Raw genomic sequence first — 19,776 nt, forward strand, 5'->3', positions numbered from 1 at the left:
CATCTGGACCGATAAATTGCTTCAAATGGAGAATACTTTGAATGTTATAAACATGTAAAAACTCGGTGAATAAAATAATATTGCAAAATTCCGGTTTCTTTTGGGTACCCCCTTGTATTTATGACAAAAAAAAAAAAACAGCTAAATTTCTTTCTTTAACGTTTTACATCCAAAATAGGAATTCTGAAAGACTTTTCAATAAATCTTAATTTTTAAACACAGGATAGCTATGGGTAGTTCACCAGAATAAAACAGCAATCAAAGGGGTCCATAGACATAAAAATGGTTGAGAACTCCTGCTTTAAACATTTATCACTTGGTGCCAAAATTCCATTGCAACAGTTGTGAGCTGTCACTGACGCGATTTCACTGAATCTCACTGCATGCATGTCTTTTGAGATGAAGTGGAACCACATCTGCAACCAGATCGCAGTATTTGCAGAAAAAAAAAATTACAACACCAAACAATAGATATCAAAGTGAAGTCAACAGTGTTTGCATGGTTTCCGACGACTAATATAGGTGTCTCCCACACTCGAATAGAAGAAAGAATTTCATTTACTTTTTCGTCACAATGCTTTCTCTGTTTATTTCTATGTCGCTCTCACTCGATGCCGTCGCGTCGGAGTCGCCCGATGAGTCGTTGATATTTTCGTATGATAATAGACGATCCAACAGGAAACTGAAACAAACAAACATCAACACTGCAAACTTTGACGAAATGATCAACATTCAGCATTATAAGCAGAAAGACAATCGAAAGCACAAATGTGTGTCCATATATGTAAGTGAAATTATGCCAAATATAACTAAATTGAAAACCTTTCCCCCCTGGCCATATTGGCAATTCTGAAAACTTTTGGGTGCGAATTTTTACACAAGTAGATTTTTTAAATAATTGTTATCCTGAAAATCACCTGCGCAAATTACACAGGCGCACAAATTACATAGGTTTTTAGGGTGTGTGTATATATATATATATATATATATATATATATATATATATATATATATACACACATACATATGTATATATATATGTGTGCGTGTATATATACACACATGTACATATATGTGTGTGTGTGTATGTATAAACAAGGTTATTACCAGTTCAAATATACTTGGGGAATATTCTAACCCATAAGTGTAGACAAATGGTGTAAATACAGCAAAACCAGCTTGCAGCATCACATACCGAGTGTGAGATGCAAGCATTTTGGAGTGGTTATCTCCTCTTCACTCACAGGAACCCAGACAGGGTGTGCTGCTGATAAACATTACAGTACAGAGCCATGCATATACATTTATAACATAAGTTTCAAAATAAAATGTGAACAAGATGATTACTTTTTGTCCCTGGAAACTTTCAGAAGTTTTCTCTGGGCCCTTCGCAATTCTTCAAGGAAACATTCTTGTTCCTGTTGATGGAAAATGATATGTGAAGATCAGATTTTATGAAATTAGTTTACACACAAGCATTATGTCTTACAAACATTCTCCTTCCAAGTGTCTTGCTGTCAGTTTCACCAAGCCTGTAACAACAAGAGCTCCCCTAACACTTGTCAATTATGCAGTGTACCCCAACCAGTTGTAGCAACATCCAATTAGATAAGTGGTTCTAAACTGGAGTCCATATGACCCTTGAAGGTCCATAGAAGATTTTATCATTAAAATTTAAGCCTTTAGCATTCAGATTACTGTCAAATGTAATTCTTATTGATTCACATTGTTTTGAATTAACCATGTATTATCTCGTGGCCCTGATATTTCAAAAATGTGATTGTTTATTCTTAGAATGACATTGTAAAGAAGGTTTAAGAGGCCTGATCTGGCTGGTTCGAACGTAAAACAAGAAAAATATTTAGGCCCGATATGGCAGGTCCAAATGCTAAAGGGTTAATGTACAACAAACCAGTTACACTTCTACAACACAGTTCCAATTAATATCTAATTTAAAAAATACAGTATGAATATTTTAAAACATCAAATTGTTATGCGGGTCCACAGGTAAAAAAGGGTTGAGAATCACTGAGATAGGGCCAGGGCCAGCAAGAGCTAAGTAGTTTTGTCCTAGATACAGCAGTGCCGAGGTAAAAATCAAACACCCAACAGCCGAGACCAGATGCCCAATAACCCTAGTGTCTTCATCAACTCAATAAATGCTTTTGAAACACTTAGTGGGGTACCAGGGTACTGCTGGTGATTTCATTTACATACAGTTTTTGAAATGTTTGTTGTTGTTGTTGTCCAACTCTCAAAACAGCACTGACCAAACAGACATTTGATCAAAGAGTAGCTTTTATCGTTTATCTGTTTCAGTCATTAGACTGTGGCCATGCTGGGGCACCGCCTTGAACTTTTAGTCAAAACTCCAACCCCTTTACTACCTGGAACTAGAAATTGTTGATCAAAAACATATAAAAATGAAGAAATCTCAAAACAATAATAATAAGTGAAACACTTACATAAACCAAGAACTTTAACTTGCTTTTCAAATTCTTGTATTTTCGTTTGTAATCAACCTGGTGATCAATTGCATTGTCTGTAAAAAATGAGAAGAGTTCATCTTTAACTCTTTAGCATTTAAAATGGCCATATCCAGCCAAAATAACTGACCTGTTTTATCCTCAAACTGACCAGATCCAGTATCTCACACTCATCTTACAATATTATCCTTTTATTCTTTTACATGTTTCAGCCCTTTGTCATAGAAACCAGAGGTCACTCTACCTGCTAGAAATCACAACTAAATATCTTTCAAATCAAACCCTACCATTTTAAACAAGGCAGAACACATTGACTGTACAGTCCTTGACACTTGTTAAAACACGAGATGGTCATAACTGGAATGGTTTTGATCATGTCTGTTCAATCAGGACACACCCTGGGTGAAACAACTGTAGGTTGCTGTAACACAGGTGTTTTTATTTATTTATTTTTTTCATAGATTAAAAGTTTGGGTGCATCTAATTAATGGTATTATTTAGGGTGGATATAAGGTGCCAAGCTGGCAGAATTGATAGAATGCCAGACAAAATGCCTAGCAATATTTCCTCCGTCTTTACGTTCCGTCGAAGTTGACTTTGCCTTTTCTCCTTTCAGGCTCATTGAAATAAGTACCAGTCAAACACTGGGGATCATCAGGCCATGGATCATTTGGTGCAGGGCCACACAGAAAGAATAAATTTTAAAATCATATTTGTGTGTGTGTGTATACTCAACAAGCAGGAATGTGAACACCTAATTGTATACCTTTAGCAAACTCTGATGAGATTCAACTTTTGAATGGTTTTAATTATGGTAATTAATTTATAAAGGTCTGGAATCGAAACAGCAGTTAGAGACGATGTCTATTTTATCTCCATCCCACTCAACATCAAGCTGCGTTTTATATACACAAGGAAAGGGTTTATGTTAATGGTAATTGAAGGTTCATGAAACGGGTTTGCTAAAACTGAGGTGCGTCTTGTAAGTCACCAATTATTTGATTTTGTTTTTATTGCTGGACTTCTTCCAATGATGTCTGTTGCTTCGAAATAAAGAATATTGATTTCTAACTGTGATTCAAGAGCATAAATTGTAGATGATGCGAGAGAATATACTATTTGACAGGGGCTTAACTTTTATCGAATCCGTTACGATGAAAAGCTAGGTCAAATATTGGCAGGGTTAAAATGCAGAGTCAGAACCGAACTAAAATAATCACAACACACTTTTACTTACCGCTCTACCGATTTTGGAAATTCACAACCCTTTATAAGGGACATATTAATAGCTTTCTTTTGGCACACGAAGAATCCCACCACCATCACCAGCATTACCGAACAGAAAATAGATAGCAGATTCGTGTTTGCCTCGCTGCAAGGGATATTATTAGCAACGTATGTAGTTTGAAATCTAATTGCAAACACATTTCGTCGAGATACATGGGTGATTTGGTTAAACTATAAATAAATCTAGTATATTAGGATGTTTACTGAACCCGGAGATAGGATTGAAAAGACGATATCAGTGGGATACGAATTTAGGGCAGAGGCACATCAAACGTCAGGTACCACAAAATAACGAATAAAGCTCATTACTATTATCATGGGTTATCAAGTCGGGGTAGGATTTGATCTTGTGCGCGCGTGTATATATATATATATATATATATATATATATATATATATATATATATTGGCATTTCGTTTATTGGTAGGGAAAAAATAAAGAGATCAATTTGGCACTGGTGAGGGCTGAACTTAGAAGAGTGAAACAGAGTGAGATAAAGGGTAAAGAAAAAAAAAATAGATAAGTCACGTTCCTTAGCGAGTGCACTACCACTTATTGTCAATAACGACAAATGTCATGAGAGTGAAAAGCGGTCAATAATGCAGAGAACAAGAAATGAAGAAACAAATGCATTACATACCTGTGTTTGTCACTGTTGCCGCACTGGATGCGGAAACAGGCATCATTATTGGTTGAAAAGTGAACTTTTTAACAATCTGAAAGTGATAACAGAAAAATTAACCAAAAATGCAAACAGAGCGGTTGCGAACTACGTCACGGCAACATTACAGTGAACTTCCGTTTCCGACAGTGGGCACCGCCGAAACTAATTTGCTTAATACGTCATCACTTTGTGTCTTTCTTTTTAGCCAGTACCTGGAATGTAAGTAAAATGGTTGTTTATATGTCTCCTTATTAATCTCCTTTAATCGTGGATTTTAGCCTTAAATTTATTTTCATCATCGAGAGAAAAGTAACATGAAAGATATTTATTTCTGTTTCTATGCTCTATTATTTAGATTACTCGTGAAAAATTAATATTATTACATGTTTTTCTCCTCTAAGTCAAATGTTCATAAATGGCGATCGAATTATTTGTTAGAAGCACATGAGTTTTTTTTTTAAAGAATTGTCTACATTCATTTAATATTCAGTAACATTGTTCTTTGTAACACAACACTTCGCACGTATTTCCCATATAATGAACCTTTTTTCCACATGGGTTACATTCACGTGTATGTGTCGATCCTCGTTAAATATATTTTCCCGTCTCCTCCATCGTGTAATCTTTCACCGTTTAGAGTTTGATACCTCGTATATACTTTTAAAAAGAAATATATATTGTTAAAGCTGTGGACAGAAACATTTGTAAGTCTATAAATTTCCAATGGAGGGAGAACTATTCATTTTATTATTGTAATATCGGTAAATTTTCAAATTAACACCCGCACGATTTTCACTAGGGTGTCAGGGTTAGGGTGACAAACTGAAATTCGCGTCGAGCAATAAAAGCTATATTGACCTACCGAAAGTGGACATGTATATATACGCATATATGACTATAATCCAAGTTGTGGTCTCATCTGCGAATTCCAGCTATTATATATGTGTGTAGAACCATATGCTTACACATATACTCCACTCGTGTTGTCCCTTTAATTATTTTTAGGGGTTAATGTTCACCTTTTTTGGCCCTGAAGTACGAATATCGTATACATTCACCACTGTCTCCTGTTGTTACGGGCTCGTTAAAAAAACCGAGTGGAATTCGAACCCGAGGAGCCTCGGGTGCTCGACATGCTTAGATAGAACATCGTCTTCAAAATTTAAAGACGAGAGAAAGGCAATGAATAATGTTAATGCGTGGTCTATAAAAACAAGACTAGTTGGTCATGGTTAGAAAGTCGCTGATTTGCGATTTTCGGTTAATATTCGTCCAGTTTTTAATAATTTGAACTTGTATACTATCTATGTGTTCAGATATATTGCTTTTTGTCGTTTTTAACCACGGACATTTTCTATGCAATAGCTGTTTAACCTATGGTCAACCATCAATAAGCTGACCCATGACCAAAAAAATGAAACAAAACATCCCAAGCGCGATCACTCCCGTTTTTTTTCTTGTGTATATATTTATATATATCCAATGTGTTTTCAAGAGAATAGGGTGAGATTTCAGGGACATTGGCTAATATTTCTTGCCGATCAGGTGACTACGTTGAGGCCCTCTCGTTGGTTTGTTGTAGTAATTTCAAAACGAAGCCATGGTAAAGGACCGGTGAGGGTTGGTGACAGAAAGGGCATCTGCCTGTAGAGAATTTACCACAACATGCCAGAATGGAAAGTGGTTGTTAAAACAAGGCTGGCAATTGTAGATTATGTATTGATGAAGAACTATCTGAATCGATTATCTGTGTTTGTGGATAATAACAGTTGTATTCTGTTGAAAGCTCTATTCTGTGGGCCTTGGTTCAGGAACCCGATATGATTAACCCTTTTGTTATGATACTTTTGTTAAAATATACTTTCTTTCTTACAATTAAAAAAAATCTGAAAATAGCTTTGTCATTACTAAGCTGGTGTTTGGAACAAATTTACATAAGTTTCAAGGAAGGTTTTAATTTAGATGACTTGAAAACAGAAACTTTGTACCATAGTACCAAGGGCAGTTTCAGTGGGGTTGGTATGAAAAGGGTTAACATCCCTAGGTGTGTGGCCATGATGGAAATGTCATGATCTGTCAATCCACTGATTTTATCAAGTTTGATGAGAATTTATTTTGACGCTGAGCACACACACATTAATATTTTAGTAAACTTGGCAATTTTCTACCTTTGTTTTGCGAGTTTTTAACCCTTTAGTATTCAGATTACCCTGTATTGCTTATTTCTTCACATTGTTTCAGATTAATCAAGCTTTATATCATAGATTTGAAATTTTGATGATATGGTTGTATGTATGTTTTTAGAATAACATTGTAGGGTAAGTATTAAAGGCCAGATTTTCGTCGCTTGGAAACCACGGCCTGTTCACGGACAAAACTTCATGCTGCATCTGAGAAAGGTTAGTTCATGTTGTTGGAGCAATAAGCAGGGTAAATCAGGTTCACAGTAAAGCTATGGGCCTTTGGTCTTTTTTTCCTCTATGTTGTATCGTTCATGGTTTCATTTCTGTTATTTAGCCACAAAGTCAGTCTTGTGCAGATCAACAAGCATTTCAGCCATGTTCATCCTCTTATGTTCGTTTTCTTTTCTTTTTTTCAAAGTATACTTGGTTTATATTTGTTTTAGACTGTGTGGTTTGAAAGGGAATTGGTTGCTGTTTGTGATGGTCAAGCAGCTAGATAGGTGCTCTATGGTTGGGACTGGTGTGTAGCCGTGATGTACTCAAAATCTGTCAATCCACTGAATAAATCAGTTTGATGATAAACCATTTTGACTGAGCACACACTTTTGGAAAAGGACCAGGCCCTGTCTGTTGCATGGGCCTGGGAACTGGATGTGTGACCCTACTTCCTAAAATTTTTGTGGGGTGCTTCTTATTTTCAGGTTTAGAAAAGGGTGCATAAAAAGTAGTTTGAAGTTAGGTTTCTTCTCAAAGAACAGAAATAAAAATTTTAAAAAGAAAAAAAAGAGAAAGTGCTTGTTAAAAATAAATATATTGGACCTGGATTTGCATTTCCTAAGCAAATTTTGTTCCCAGGCCAGTGCTCTTTTGGTTCTGCTGTTTAAACCAGCCAATTCAGGCCCAAATATTTTCCTTGTTTAATGTACAAACTGGCCAGATCAAGTGTCTCAAATCTACCCTACAATGTCATTTTAAAAATAGTCAAATCAAAATGCCAAAGGTTAGAAAAAAATAAATGTGATGCAAGTTAATCGGAAAAAAAACTGCCAAGCCTGATTTCTATGATTTCATTTGTGTTCCTTTATTTTTGGTGGTGGCCACATAATTGGTGTGTAACCATGATGGACTGTCAAGATCTGTCAATCCACTGATTAAATTAACTTGATTGATAAACCCATTTGACACTGAGTTCACACTATTTTTTGGCCCTTGTCATTGTTGAAAACTTGGCTCTGATTTAGTTGGGTTCTATCTGTTTAGTCTAGGTCCACATGACCCTTGAGGGGCCACATAGGATTTTGTTGTTAAAGTTTATATTTGGTTTATATTTCTACAATACACAAAATATTTAATGTAAAAATATAATTTTGGTATTGAGTTTATGCTAATTCTTTCAAATTTATAACTTTGACAAGTTTGTGTGGGATTTTTTCTAAATTGTGAGTGGTTGGCGGACTTGTTGAAGCATCAGGAAAAAATATCTTGCAGTATTTGGTTTTGAGTTCAAATCCTGCTGTGGTCGCCTTTTCCTTTTATTCCTTTTGGGATCAATGAAATATGGGGTGGTGAGGGGGTGATGGTATCAACTAAACCTGCCCCCACTAAATTTCACTCTTTGTGCCTCCATGGTGGCAGGCCCCTCATCTGGGATGCCACATGCTGAAACCTCCAGCAGCAAACTGCCACAGTATTGATCACTCTGACAAGTTTATGGTCGAGTCTGTGACAGTGGAGACCTCCAGCATTCTTGGCTCCCAGACCATATTCCTGTTCTCTGCTATTGGAGTGGAGGTGGCTATCTGCAAGTGTGAGTCAGGGTGGCTTTACACCAAATCTCCCTTGTCTTTCTCTGGCACAATACCGTTTCCATTTTCTCTGCTGGGACCAGGAGGTGGTCTGAATCAAGAGAACATAAGAATTTTGTAGTTCACTGCACAAACAATAACCTACTTCGTTGTTGACTGATTCACTGCGAACCTGTTCTATAGTAAGGATATATAAATATTCACTCCTCCAGAAACAGTTTATTTTAGCCCTTTAGCATTTAATCCAAGCCAAATATTCTTCCTGTTTAATGTTCAAACCAACCGGGTCCAACCTCTCACACCTACCATACAATGTCATTCTAAAAATATACAACCACACCATTGAAATGTCAAAGCTACAAAATAGTGTGATTAATTCAAAATAATATGAATAAATAAGCAATACATTTGACAAAGAAATCTGAATGCTGAAGGGTTAAGAATGGTGATCAGTAGAACAATGGGGAATGTAATAACTTGTCTTGCAGTATTAGTTGATGTTTGGTGTTAGAAACTTATTACAATGCTTTTCATATTCTCCAACAGTTCATTCATTATGGAAGGAAAAGAGAAAACGAAGCCAGTGACTAAGGAAGCAAAGAGCGCATCAAACAAGCGCCGACCTCGTAATCCGGTCATATCTTCAACGGGTTTGAGGAGGTTTTCTAGATCTCGGGTATACAAGAGGAGGAGAATTTTCATCAAAAAGGAACAACCCAAGACAAAAGCAGTTAAGAAGCCCAAACCTGCAAAGTATGTCGTGAAGCCTATTGGTGGTGAGAAAAATGGCGAAACGAGGAAAGTCCGTGTTAAGCGATTGGTGAGTCATTGTATTTCTGTTTACTGTGGGGTTGAGTGATATTACTGTGTTGCTTCAAGCCAACATGACATTATATTGTCTCTTGGCAAATTATGTTACTACTTTAGTTCACGACGGCTTTGGAATAGTTTCTTAGTCATGTTAGTATGTTTAACCTTTTAGTATTTAAAGTGGCCATATCTAGCTCAATTTTCTGTTCAAACTGTGAAGGCGCCTGGCTCAGTGGTTAGAGTGTCGGGCTTACAATCATGGGGTAGTAAGTTTGATTTCCAGACTGGATTGTGTTGTGTTCTTGAGCAAGACACTTTATTTCATGTTGCAATGCTGTATTGGCCTTTGGGTAGCATGGGGAGGGGAGGCTGGTATGCATGTGCAACTGGTGGTCTTCCATAAATAACCTTGCCCAGACTTGTGTCTCAGAGGTGGGTGGGCTTCCCTGGTGTAATCCCATGGTCATTCATGACTCAAGTTCCAGATCGCCCACACCTGTTCTACAATGTCATTCTAATAACATACAAAGAATGCACCTTCTGTTCAGGGGGCCAGCAGATAATTTGGCTCATGCAGTGTATTGTGGGTGTCGCCCAAGTATTTTTCTTACATCTGGAACCCTGCTACGCTTACGCTCGTAGACATCCTACACTACATCCAAAAAGGGAGAGAGGTTGACTGATTGGCATAAAGCCCTTGCACTCCTGACAATCTATATACTGTCTTTTTTTCTGCCCCTAAAAGACCTCTACTCCTTGGAACTGGCCTGTTCACTCAGGCATTCCCAAGCTTCATGCTAATCACTTCACCAAATCCGTAGAAGTCCTTCCTTTTAAGCTCTATGCAGTTTTTTATTCACTTCCTGTTTGAGAGGAACATTAATGAGGTCAATCTTACTGGTTCAGAATAACCTGTGAAAGCCATGTGCACTGCCCCTTCCTCCGGGCACAGCAAGTATTAACCCCTTAGCATTTAAACTGGCCATATCCAGCCTGAATATTCAACTTGTTTTATCTTCAAACTGACCAGATCTGGCATCTCACATTTACCCTTTAATGTTATTCTAGAAATAATCTCAAAGCTATGATATGATGCATGTCTAATTCATATCAATGTGAATGAATAAGCATTACACTTGACTGAATGCTAAAGGGTTAAAGGAAGGGGAAAAAAGACCCTGATGGTTTCAATGTTTACAAAAGGGAAAAGAATTTTGTTTCTTGCACCTGTGTGGTCGGTAGCAAATTTCCATTCTGCTTTTCTTTGTTTCTGTGGACAGTCTGTTTCCCTGACTACTAATTTGATTTCAATGTCTCAGAACTGAAAGGAGATATATTTTGTGTAGTGTGAGTTGGATCATAATCTTCTCCACTTTGTTGTGTGTAGAAATATTGACCCACAACTTCAGGGCTTAAATTTATGGTCCATCCATTCGTCAGTAACAGTGGTAGATTGGTAAGTTACAGCATTTAGATTACATTTTACTCAACTTGTGGTAATGGAACTAAAGTTATGGTATCTTGATCCTAATTTTGATTAGTTGCTTGGTTGTCAAACTTTCTATAAACTTTTTAGGAATGAATAAATGGTAGATGCTGTAGATATAACAGTGACCTTTATACAGTATGAAATTTTTAGTAAAAAAAAAATAGATGAGTAAAAAGTGAAGTAGAGCTAAAATTCTGACTTACATTTTTTAAGTTGTTTTTTTTTTTTACCCCCAGCCTCGCCATATTCCAACACAAGAAGGTAGAAAAAGACAGTCGAAACACAGGAAGCCATTCTCTAAGCATAAGCGTAATCTGCGCAAATCTATTGTTCCTGGAACAGTGCTTATTCTGCTAGCAGGAAGGCACAAGGGAAAGGTATGTATATTTCTTCAGTTTTGTGGATGTTAACTAATATCCATCTGTCTTTTCTTTTCTCTCTCTCACTCTTTCCTGATCAGTTGCTGTTTAAATTTATGTGCAATAAACTGGTTATATTTCAAACACAAAATATTTAAACTTTTACATATATATATATATATATATATATATATATATATATACAATCCTAATATTTAATATTTAATCATGAAAAACTTATAATAGGAATTTTTAAACATCGAATGACTATGAGGGCCCCACCTCCCTGAGTAAAACAGGAGTCGTTCGATATAATGTAATCAGTTGGCTGAAGATTGTTAAGGCTAAGAAACTACCTTAGATCTTCCTGGTCATGTGCCAGGATTTGCATTTAGCACGGTTGTTGCTATTAATTTTTGTGCCAAAGTTTTAAGATTTGTGTCATGAATTGAAAGGTTGTACAGGAGTGAGTCATCACTTTGACGCTATGCCCTAATAGCTTTTTCTCTTGGTGAGGAATTATTTTCTGTACAGAATTTAAAATGGTTATTAGTGGAAGAAACTTGTGGATGGTTACTTGTTGAATATTAAAGATTAATTTTTACTAATCAAAATATTCATGTGATTTTTGGTGCACAAAGAAAAGGTCCTTAATCAATTCTGTTGCATAACTTTTGTCTCAAAGTGACCCTAATTACAAGTTATTTCAATAAAATATAAAAAATTTTGTTTAAACATCACCATCGCAAATGTCATCAGCTAATATTCAATTTTAATATAGAAGAACTGTGCATATCACTAGATTATCAATTGCATTTAATGCACATAAGAACAGGTGTATCATAAAGGTCGAATAAAAATGAAATGAATACACAGCCCTAGTCAAATCGTCCGGCCCATGGACGACAGACATTAAATGATGATGATATGATGTAATAAAGATTTGCAAAACAAATTACATCGAAACTTGTCACTCACCTTACAGGTAAATAAAAAGTAAAAACGAAATGAATTTGAAAAATATTTATTAGATCAAATCATATATATATATATATATATATATATATATATATATATATATATATATATATATATATATATATACACACTATTCACACAATATTTCTGTGCTGGAAACTTGTAAAACATCCCAGTCTACATATTGCAGCCTTGCAGAATGAGCATTGGAAAGCAGTTTTAATTTATTTATTTATTATTATTTTTTCTATATCCAATGGCAGCCCTTTTCTACTAGCAATTACTGTAGCACATGTACATGTCATCACAGCTTCTAAATCCACTGCAAGTTTAACCAAACTGAAAAAAAATTGATAAAAAAATAATATACGGCCATGGTTACAGTATGGAAGCGATGAATTACAGACCACATCGTACTATAGGCCATGCTGACATACATAGTTGTCCCGTTTCCCTATATAAAAACTAAACCCACAACAGTACCCTGTATTTGCTTTGCAAATCTTCCAAGCTTTGATCCCCCACTTTGTGGGTTTTCCTGGCATATTTTGTCGGAAACATGCTCTGCCTTTATTCCTCACTATGGATAAGGTGTATACCAGGGTTGTAAAGTGTTTTATATGCAAACGCAGTTGATGAAGGGTCTTATTTTAAATAAGGGACTAAGTTTGGTTCTCCATGTACTGGGGTACTACTAGTGTCTCTCACATGTAAATAGTTTTACAAATCATGTCCTAACAACTGGAAATGTATTGGAATCCAAAAGGTGCATGATTACTCCACTTGAATTTGTTTCAAAAATTAATTGAAATAAAAAGTGAGTATTCTATTAATTTCTGCATAATTCATTAAATACCAGAATGGGTTTGTTAGCAAACGTCCCTTATTTTTGTTTTCATTTTTAATATATTGCTTCTTCAGTACTGATGATAACAAGAATTGTGAAAACTCTAGGATAATTCTTTCTTTTCCTCTAGCGTGTTGTATTCCTGAAGCAGCTTAGCAGTGGTCTGCTCCTTGTGACAGGTAAGGGCTTCTATAGTATTTCTACCATTTGGCCTTTCTTTTACCATGTTACTCCTGCTGTTGTCTCAACTGAATTTATAAAATGAATTGGGTTGGTCTCATAATGCAACTAGCTTTTCTGTTTATTTCTATATTGGGGTAGTGTTCAGAGCATGGCAAGGAAGTTACTCGAATAAATCTACAAAATTTTCATTTCAGAGTTACTCTAATTACATGAATTCAGTAAAATATACAATTTGCCATCCTTTAAAACGTCATTTTCAATATTTGGGATAGATGACAATAGTCAACGATTGTGTGCAAATAAAACTGCATGTTCATGCAAAGAGGCAAGAAGGGAGCACAAAATATTATTATTGAAGTTTGGGGAAAGATTATATTATCCTAGTGAAGAAGGGTGGCAACAAAATTTTCACAAGTTATATCAACGATGAGGTGCATTCTAAGGATACGTTATGTATATACACACACACAGAGGGAATTGTATTCGTGTCCACATCCATTAGTAGCCCTCCCTTATTTGCAATCAGAATGGCATATGTTTGTTGCCATAGCTTGGAAGTTCTTAACTAATTTCACTAGAATGTGGTAATCCATGTTTTCTTAGAGGGCTTATCGCTTATCTAACCATGCTAACCTGCACCATTGTCTTTCTGGTACCAGAGTAGAGCCACGACATTAATCTGTCTCACTTCATGGATTGTCAAACTTTCTTCACCTGAAATGAATTGTGAAAAATGTTGGGTGTTTGTGATGGACTGTTTTTTTTTTCTATGAGGAGTTGCTTCCCTTTGACTTTGATGTTCTATTGTATTATATGGAACATAATCTCCCTCTGCTGGTGCCTAGTGATTGTGGCACAGTTTCAATAAATTAAAATCATTGATGTTGGAGACCTAGCTGTTCCACCTGTATAGTCTGAATAGCTATTTATTGCAGTTATCATCATCATCAAAGGTATAAATGAAAGATAATAGTCAGTAGAGAGCCTGGTTGGAATGTGAAACCTCATTATCAATTTATTTTCACCCACTCCTTGTGTATACATGTCTCTCTCTCTCTCTGTATTTTGCTCTATGTACTTAATGTATGCTGATTCGATTGTTTCAGGTCCATTTGCAATGAACGGTTGCCCACTGCGTCGTGTCAACCAGATCTATGCAATTGCCACCACAGCTAGAGCTGATGTGAGCAAGGTTCAGATACCAGTCAGGATAAACGATAACTATTTCAAAAGAAAGGCCAAGAAGGCTAATAAACACAAAGAAGTGGAATTGTTTGAAACAGAGAAGAAGGTAATTATTAACTTTTTGGATCTTGTCCACCCTTTAGTGCACAGAGTAATCTGTCGAGTATCATGTTAGTTTATTTATATTGTTTTGAATTAATCTTATATTATCTTGTTAAGTGATTTTTTAGTGTTAGAACGACATTTTAGGGTTCAGGTGGGAGGCCAGTTTCAACATGAAACAGATAAAATTATTTTGGCTGGAAATCACTGGTTTGAATGCTAATGGGTCCAGACAACAATTTACTAAACCATGGTGGTCTTCAGTATATTTTTTTTTTTTTATCTTGTTTGCTTGTTTCAGTTATTGTACTGTGCAAAAATGTATGTTGTTGGCACTCCATCGCTTACGACGTCGAGGATCCCAGTTGATCCGATCAACGGAACAGCCTGCTCATGAAATTAACGTGCAAGTGGCTGAGCACTCCACAGACACGTGTACCCTTAATCAAGTTCTCGGGGAGATTCAGCGTGACACAGTGTGACAAGGCTGACCCTTTGAATTACAGGCACAACAGAAACGGGGAGAAAGTTGTGGTGAGAGAGTACAGCAGGGTTCGCCACCATCCCCTGCTGGAGCCTCGTGGAGCTTTAAGTGTTTTCGCTCAATAAACACTCACAACGCCCGGTCTAAGAATTGAAACCGCTAGTCCGCTGCCCTAACCACTGGGCCATTGCGCCTCCACTGCAAATGTATATTGCCTTAAAAAATTCAATCCCAGTATTTTTTATGCTACTTATTTTATCAGTCTCTTTTCCTGGGCTGCTACATTATTGGAGACACATAGACGCATACATGCATATGATAGGGCTTCCACTCAGTTTCCATCTATTGATTTCACTCAGACACAGCTGGACTGCTTCATTAAATTCATTTCAATAATTAACACAAGCAGTTAAGAACAGAATCAATATTTGTTTTCTATTTACCATTCAAGATGAGGTCTTTAACCCTTTAGCATTTGAACCGGCCATATCCGGCCAAAAGTATTCTGCCTATTCTATGTTCAAACTGGCATGATCTGGTCTCTCACACCAACCCTACAATATCATTTAAAAAAATTAACAGCTACCTCATCAAAATCTCATAGCTACAAGATAATGCATGATTAGTTCAAAACAATGTGGATAAAAGAAGCATTAATTATGGTAGAATAATGTGAACACTAAAAGGTTAATGTCAGTGTACTTGCCTGAGAAAATGCTTCATGAAGTGGTGTTAAGATGTTCGGCTTGCAATATCGAGCTGGTTCCCTATTTTGCTGTGCTACTATTATAACCAATAAATGTGGAGACATTTCTTAAGTGTGTGTTAGGTGCGTCTGCTCAGTTGAAGTGTAAGCTGGGTTGTCATAAAATGCTGACTTAACGGGGAACATTTTTACTATATTTTGAACCTTGAGAACAGCTTAATGTTAATGTTATCATATTCTTCTTTGATGACAGTGGAGATATAAAGGATATTAGGTGACCATCCACATTGTAGTAACAGTCAATGAATGGTGTAAGGAGGTACAACTATTTTTTTTCCCATAAAACTGCTATTAATGGTTTGTGGTACAGTGTCATCATCATCGTTTAACGTCCGCTTTCCATGCTAGCATGGGTTGGACGATTTGACTGAGGACTGGTGAAACCGGATGGCAACACCAGGCTCCAATCTAATTTGGCAGAGTTTCTACAGCTGGATGCCCTTCCTAACGCCAACCACTCAGAGTGTAGTGGGTGCTTTTACGTGTCACCCGCACGAAGGCCAGTCAGGCGGTACTGGCAACGGCCACGCTCAAAGTGGTGTCTTTTATGTGCCACCCACACAGTGTAGGTATTAATTTTAATTTCTGCAGAGACCAATCTATTTCGTGTTTCCATTATCAAGTAGAGTTATTTTGCATGCGTGTGTGTGTGTGTGTGTGTCTGTCTATCTCACAGATTGTCATTGTAGAAAAGCGTGGCAATGGTGGACATTTTTCTAAATGTTGTATTGTTTTCGTTTCAGGAGTATACCCTGACAAAAGAACGTAAAGAGGACCAGGTAGAGGTGGACAAGCAGGTTCTTGATGCTATCAAGAAGCATAAGGACAGAAAACAACTGAAGGGGTACTTGCAGTCAATGTTTTCTTTGAAAAATAAAATGTACCCACACAAGATGTTATTCTGATCAGTGTACAATTTGTTCTTTGGGAATAAATCTGTATAAGTCATACGGTGTCTTTGGCTGCTTTTGTTTATTGTTTGTTGGTGAGTGTTTTGTTTGAATGTATATATGTATGTATGTGTATGTATATATATGTATGTGTATATATAGGTGTGTATATATATATATAAATATATATTTATTTATTTATATATATATTTTTTTTATTTATAGTTTCAGCTTAGAGCTGCGGCCATGCTGAGGCACCGCCGTGTTGCTACACTTATTACAGGGAGCCTCTTACAACATGTGGCACTTGGAGAAAAATGGAGTTTGATTTAGCAACCTTCATTTGCACCTCCTGCCGCGAGGTAGGTTCATCTGGGACGTTCGTTCGTACATACGTTTGTTGGTTAATTCTTTCGAGCGTAAGTTCTTTCGTTCGTTCGTATGTATGTACGTTCGTTCTTTCTTTATTTCGATCTTTCGTTCGTTCGTACGTATGTACCTACATTTGTTCGTTAAATCGTTTGATCTATCGTTCGATCCTTCTTTCATTCATTCGTACGTGCGAACGAACGAACATAAAACGTACGTATGTTCTTTCGTTCGTTCGTTTGTTTGTTTGTTCATTCTAATGTACGTACGTTCATTCGTTTGTACGTATGTACGCACGTCGTACGTTAGTTCGTTCGATCGTTTTATCTTCGTCCGTACATACATACGTGCGTTCATTCATTCGTTCCTTCGATCGTTCGTTCGTACGTATGTACGTTCGTTCCTTCATTCGTTCGTGCGTACGTAATTATGTTCCTTCGTACTTACGTACGTACGAACGAACAAAAGAAAGAACGTAAGTACGAACGAATTTAATTAAGTACGTACGTTCGTTCCTTCTTTCGTATGTTCGTTTGTTCCTCCGTACGTACGGTTGTTCGTTCGTTCGTACGTATGTACCTAAGATTGTTCGTTAAATCGTTTGTTCTATCGTTCGTTCGTACGTACGTAGTACGTTCTTTCATTCGTTCGTACGTACGTACGTAATAACGTTCGTTCTTATTTACGTACGTACTTTCGTTCGTACATTCGTTCGATCGACTGTACGTACGTACGTTCGTTTATTCGTACTATGTACGTTCGTTCAGTCGTCCGTACATACGTTAGTTCATTCGTTCGCTCGTTCCTACGTACGGATGTATGTACGTACGTTCGTTCGTTTATACATTCTAATGTACGTACATACCTTCGTACGGACGTATGTACGCACGTTCCTTCGTTCGCTCGATCGTACGTACGTACTTTTGTTCATTCGTTGGTTCATTCTTGAGTTTGTTCGTAGGTACTACGTATGTACGTTCGTTTATTTATTCGTGCGTACTTACTTAGGTACGTACGATTGTTCGTTCGTACGTACTTTCGTTCCTTCTTACGTATGAACGTACGTACAAACGTACCACCCTTTGTTCGTAGCTTCGTATGCATGTACGAACGCACGTCATATGTACGTGCGTTCGTTCGTTCGGTCATTCGTACATACGTACGTATGTACGTACATTCGTTTCTTCGATCGTTCGTTAGTTCGTTTGTACTTACGTACGAACGTACGTTCGTTCGTTTTTACATACGTTCGGAGGAATAAAAGAACGAACGTAAGTACGTACGAACGAAGGTACGTACGAGCGAACGAACGAACAAAAGAAAGAACTTGTACGTCCTGTCTTTCGTTCGTTCGCTCGTACGTACCTTCGTTTGTTTGTTCGTACGTGCCTACGTACTTTCGTTCGTTCTTTTGTTCATTCGTTCCATCGTTCGTTTGTGCGTTGTTTCGATCAATCGTTCGTTCGTTCCTACGTACGTACGTACGTTCATTTGTTCCTTCGTACGTACGGTTGTTCGTTCGTTCCTACGTATACACCTACGATTGTTCGTTAAATCGTTTGTTCTATCATTCGTTCCTTCTTTCGTTCATTCGTTCGTTAATTCTTTCATTCGTTCGTTCGCTGATTCATACGTATGTTCGTTCGTTACTACGTACGTATGTGCGAAATGTCGTTCGTTCGTTCCTTTGTTCGTACATACGTACGTTCGCTCGTTCATCCGTTCGTTCATACGTACGTAATTACATTCGTTCCTTAATTTCGTTCGTTCGAACATACGTAATTACGTTCGTTCGTACGTACGTAACTACGTTCGATCGTTCGTTCGTACATTCGTTCTTTCGTTCGCTCGTTCCTACGTACGGATGTATGTACGTTCGTTCGTTCGTACGTACGTTCGTTTGTTTGTTCGTTCGATCTTTCTTTCGTTCTTTCGTTCGTTCGTTTGTTCATTCTAATGTACGTACTACGTACTTTTGTTCGTTCGTTCGCTTTTACGTACGGACGTATGTACGCACGTTCCTTCGATCGTACGTACGTACGTTTGTTAGTTCATTCGTTGGTTCGTTCGTTCGTAGGTACGTACATATGTAGGTTCGTTTGTTCATTCGTGCGTACTTACTTAGGTACGTACATTCGTTCATTCGTTCGTCCGCAAGTACGTACGTTCGTGCGTACTTACCTACGTATGTTCGTTCGTTCGTACATACGTACGTACGTTCGTTCTTTCGGACGTACGGACATTCTTTTCTTCGATCGTTCGTTCATTCGTTCTTTCGTTCGTACCTACGTACATACTTACGTTCGTTCGATCCTTCATTCGTTTTGTTTGTTCGATCGTTAGTTCGTGTGTACGAATGTACGTTCGTTCGTTTTTACGTACGTTCGTTCATTCTTTCGTACGTACGTTCGTTCTCTCGTTCTTTCGTACTTACCAACGTACGTTCGTTCGTTATTCCGTATGCTCGTTCGCTCGATCGTTCGTACGTATTTACGTAAGTTCATTCGTTGATCGTTCGTTTATTTGCTCAGTCGTTTGTTCGTTCGGTCATTCGTACGTACGTACTTACCTTCGTTTGTCGGTTCGTCCTGTCGTTCGTATGTATGTACGTTCGTTCGTTCGTTAGTTCTTTCCTTGGTTCATTCTTTCGTTCGTTCGTTCGTATGTACGTTCATTTGTTCATTCGGACGTACGTACTTAGGTTCGTATTTACGTACGTACGTTCGTTCGTTCTATCGCTCGTTCGTTCATACGTACTTATCTACGTACGTCCGTTCATTCGTTCGTATGTACGTACGATCGTTCGTACGTACGTTCTTTCATTCGTTCGTTCGTTCATAAGTACGTACGTTCGTTCGTTCGTTCGCTCATTCGTTCATTGGTTCGTA

General features: G+C 37.3%; 2 protein-coding genes and 1 non-coding gene across 3 annotated transcripts in view; 2 read left to right on the forward strand and 1 right to left on the reverse strand.

The window, feature by feature from the left end:
• The window catches only part of LOC106871690 (INO80 complex subunit E), a 14,276-nt gene extending 9,708 nt beyond the window's left edge, over positions 1-4,568 (reverse strand). Inside the window, exons 1-4 of the mRNA XM_014918298.2 lie at positions 4,415-4,568; positions 2,466-2,542; positions 1,348-1,418; positions 563-682 (exon numbers count right to left, since the gene is read on the reverse strand). Coding sequence (XP_014773784.1) covers positions 563-682; positions 1,348-1,418; positions 2,466-2,542; positions 4,415-4,460 — 314 coding nt within the window. The 5' untranslated portion in view covers positions 4,461-4,568. The remainder of the gene's footprint in view (positions 1-562; positions 683-1,347; positions 1,419-2,465; positions 2,543-4,414) is intronic.
• On the forward strand, positions 4,568-16,579 carry LOC106871691 (60S ribosomal protein L6). The gene is made up of 6 exons (XM_014918299.2): positions 4,568-4,657; positions 8,973-9,246; positions 10,962-11,102; positions 13,040-13,088; positions 14,199-14,383; positions 16,373-16,579. Exons 2-6 carry the CDS (start codon positions 8,983-8,985, stop codon positions 16,532-16,534), a joined length of 801 nt encoding a protein of 266 aa, XP_014773785.2. The 5' UTR covers positions 4,568-4,657; positions 8,973-8,982; the 3' UTR covers positions 16,535-16,579.
• LOC128250856 (small nucleolar RNA snoR14) lies at positions 6,485-6,567 on the forward strand. Its single transcript, XR_008266826.1, has one exon. It is a non-coding gene; the product is annotated as a small nucleolar RNA snoR14 (small nucleolar RNA).
• Positions 16,580-19,776: the final 3,197 nt, after the last annotated feature.

The sequence above is a fragment of the Octopus bimaculoides genome, chromosome 25, assembly GCF_001194135.2.
Source record: "Octopus bimaculoides isolate UCB-OBI-ISO-001 chromosome 25, ASM119413v2, whole genome shotgun sequence".
NCBI lineage: Eukaryota > Metazoa > Mollusca > Cephalopoda > Octopoda > Octopodidae > Octopus > Octopus bimaculoides.

What these genes read in the sequence shown, in the direction of transcription:
- LOC106871691 (XM_014918299.2), top strand. Translation starts at nt 8,983, where the DNA reads ATGGAAGGAAAAGAGAAAACGAAGCCAGTGACTAAGGAAGCAAAGAGC. An exon ending in AAGTCCGTGTTAAGCGATTG is followed by an intron (nt 9,247 to 10,961) that starts GTGAGTCATTGT and finishes TTTTACCCCCAG; the next exon opens with CCTCGCCATATTCCAACACA. An exon ending in TGGTCTGCTCCTTGTGACAG is followed by an intron (nt 13,089 to 14,198) that starts GTAAGGGCTTCT and finishes CGATTGTTTCAG; the next exon opens with GTCCATTTGCAATGAACGGT.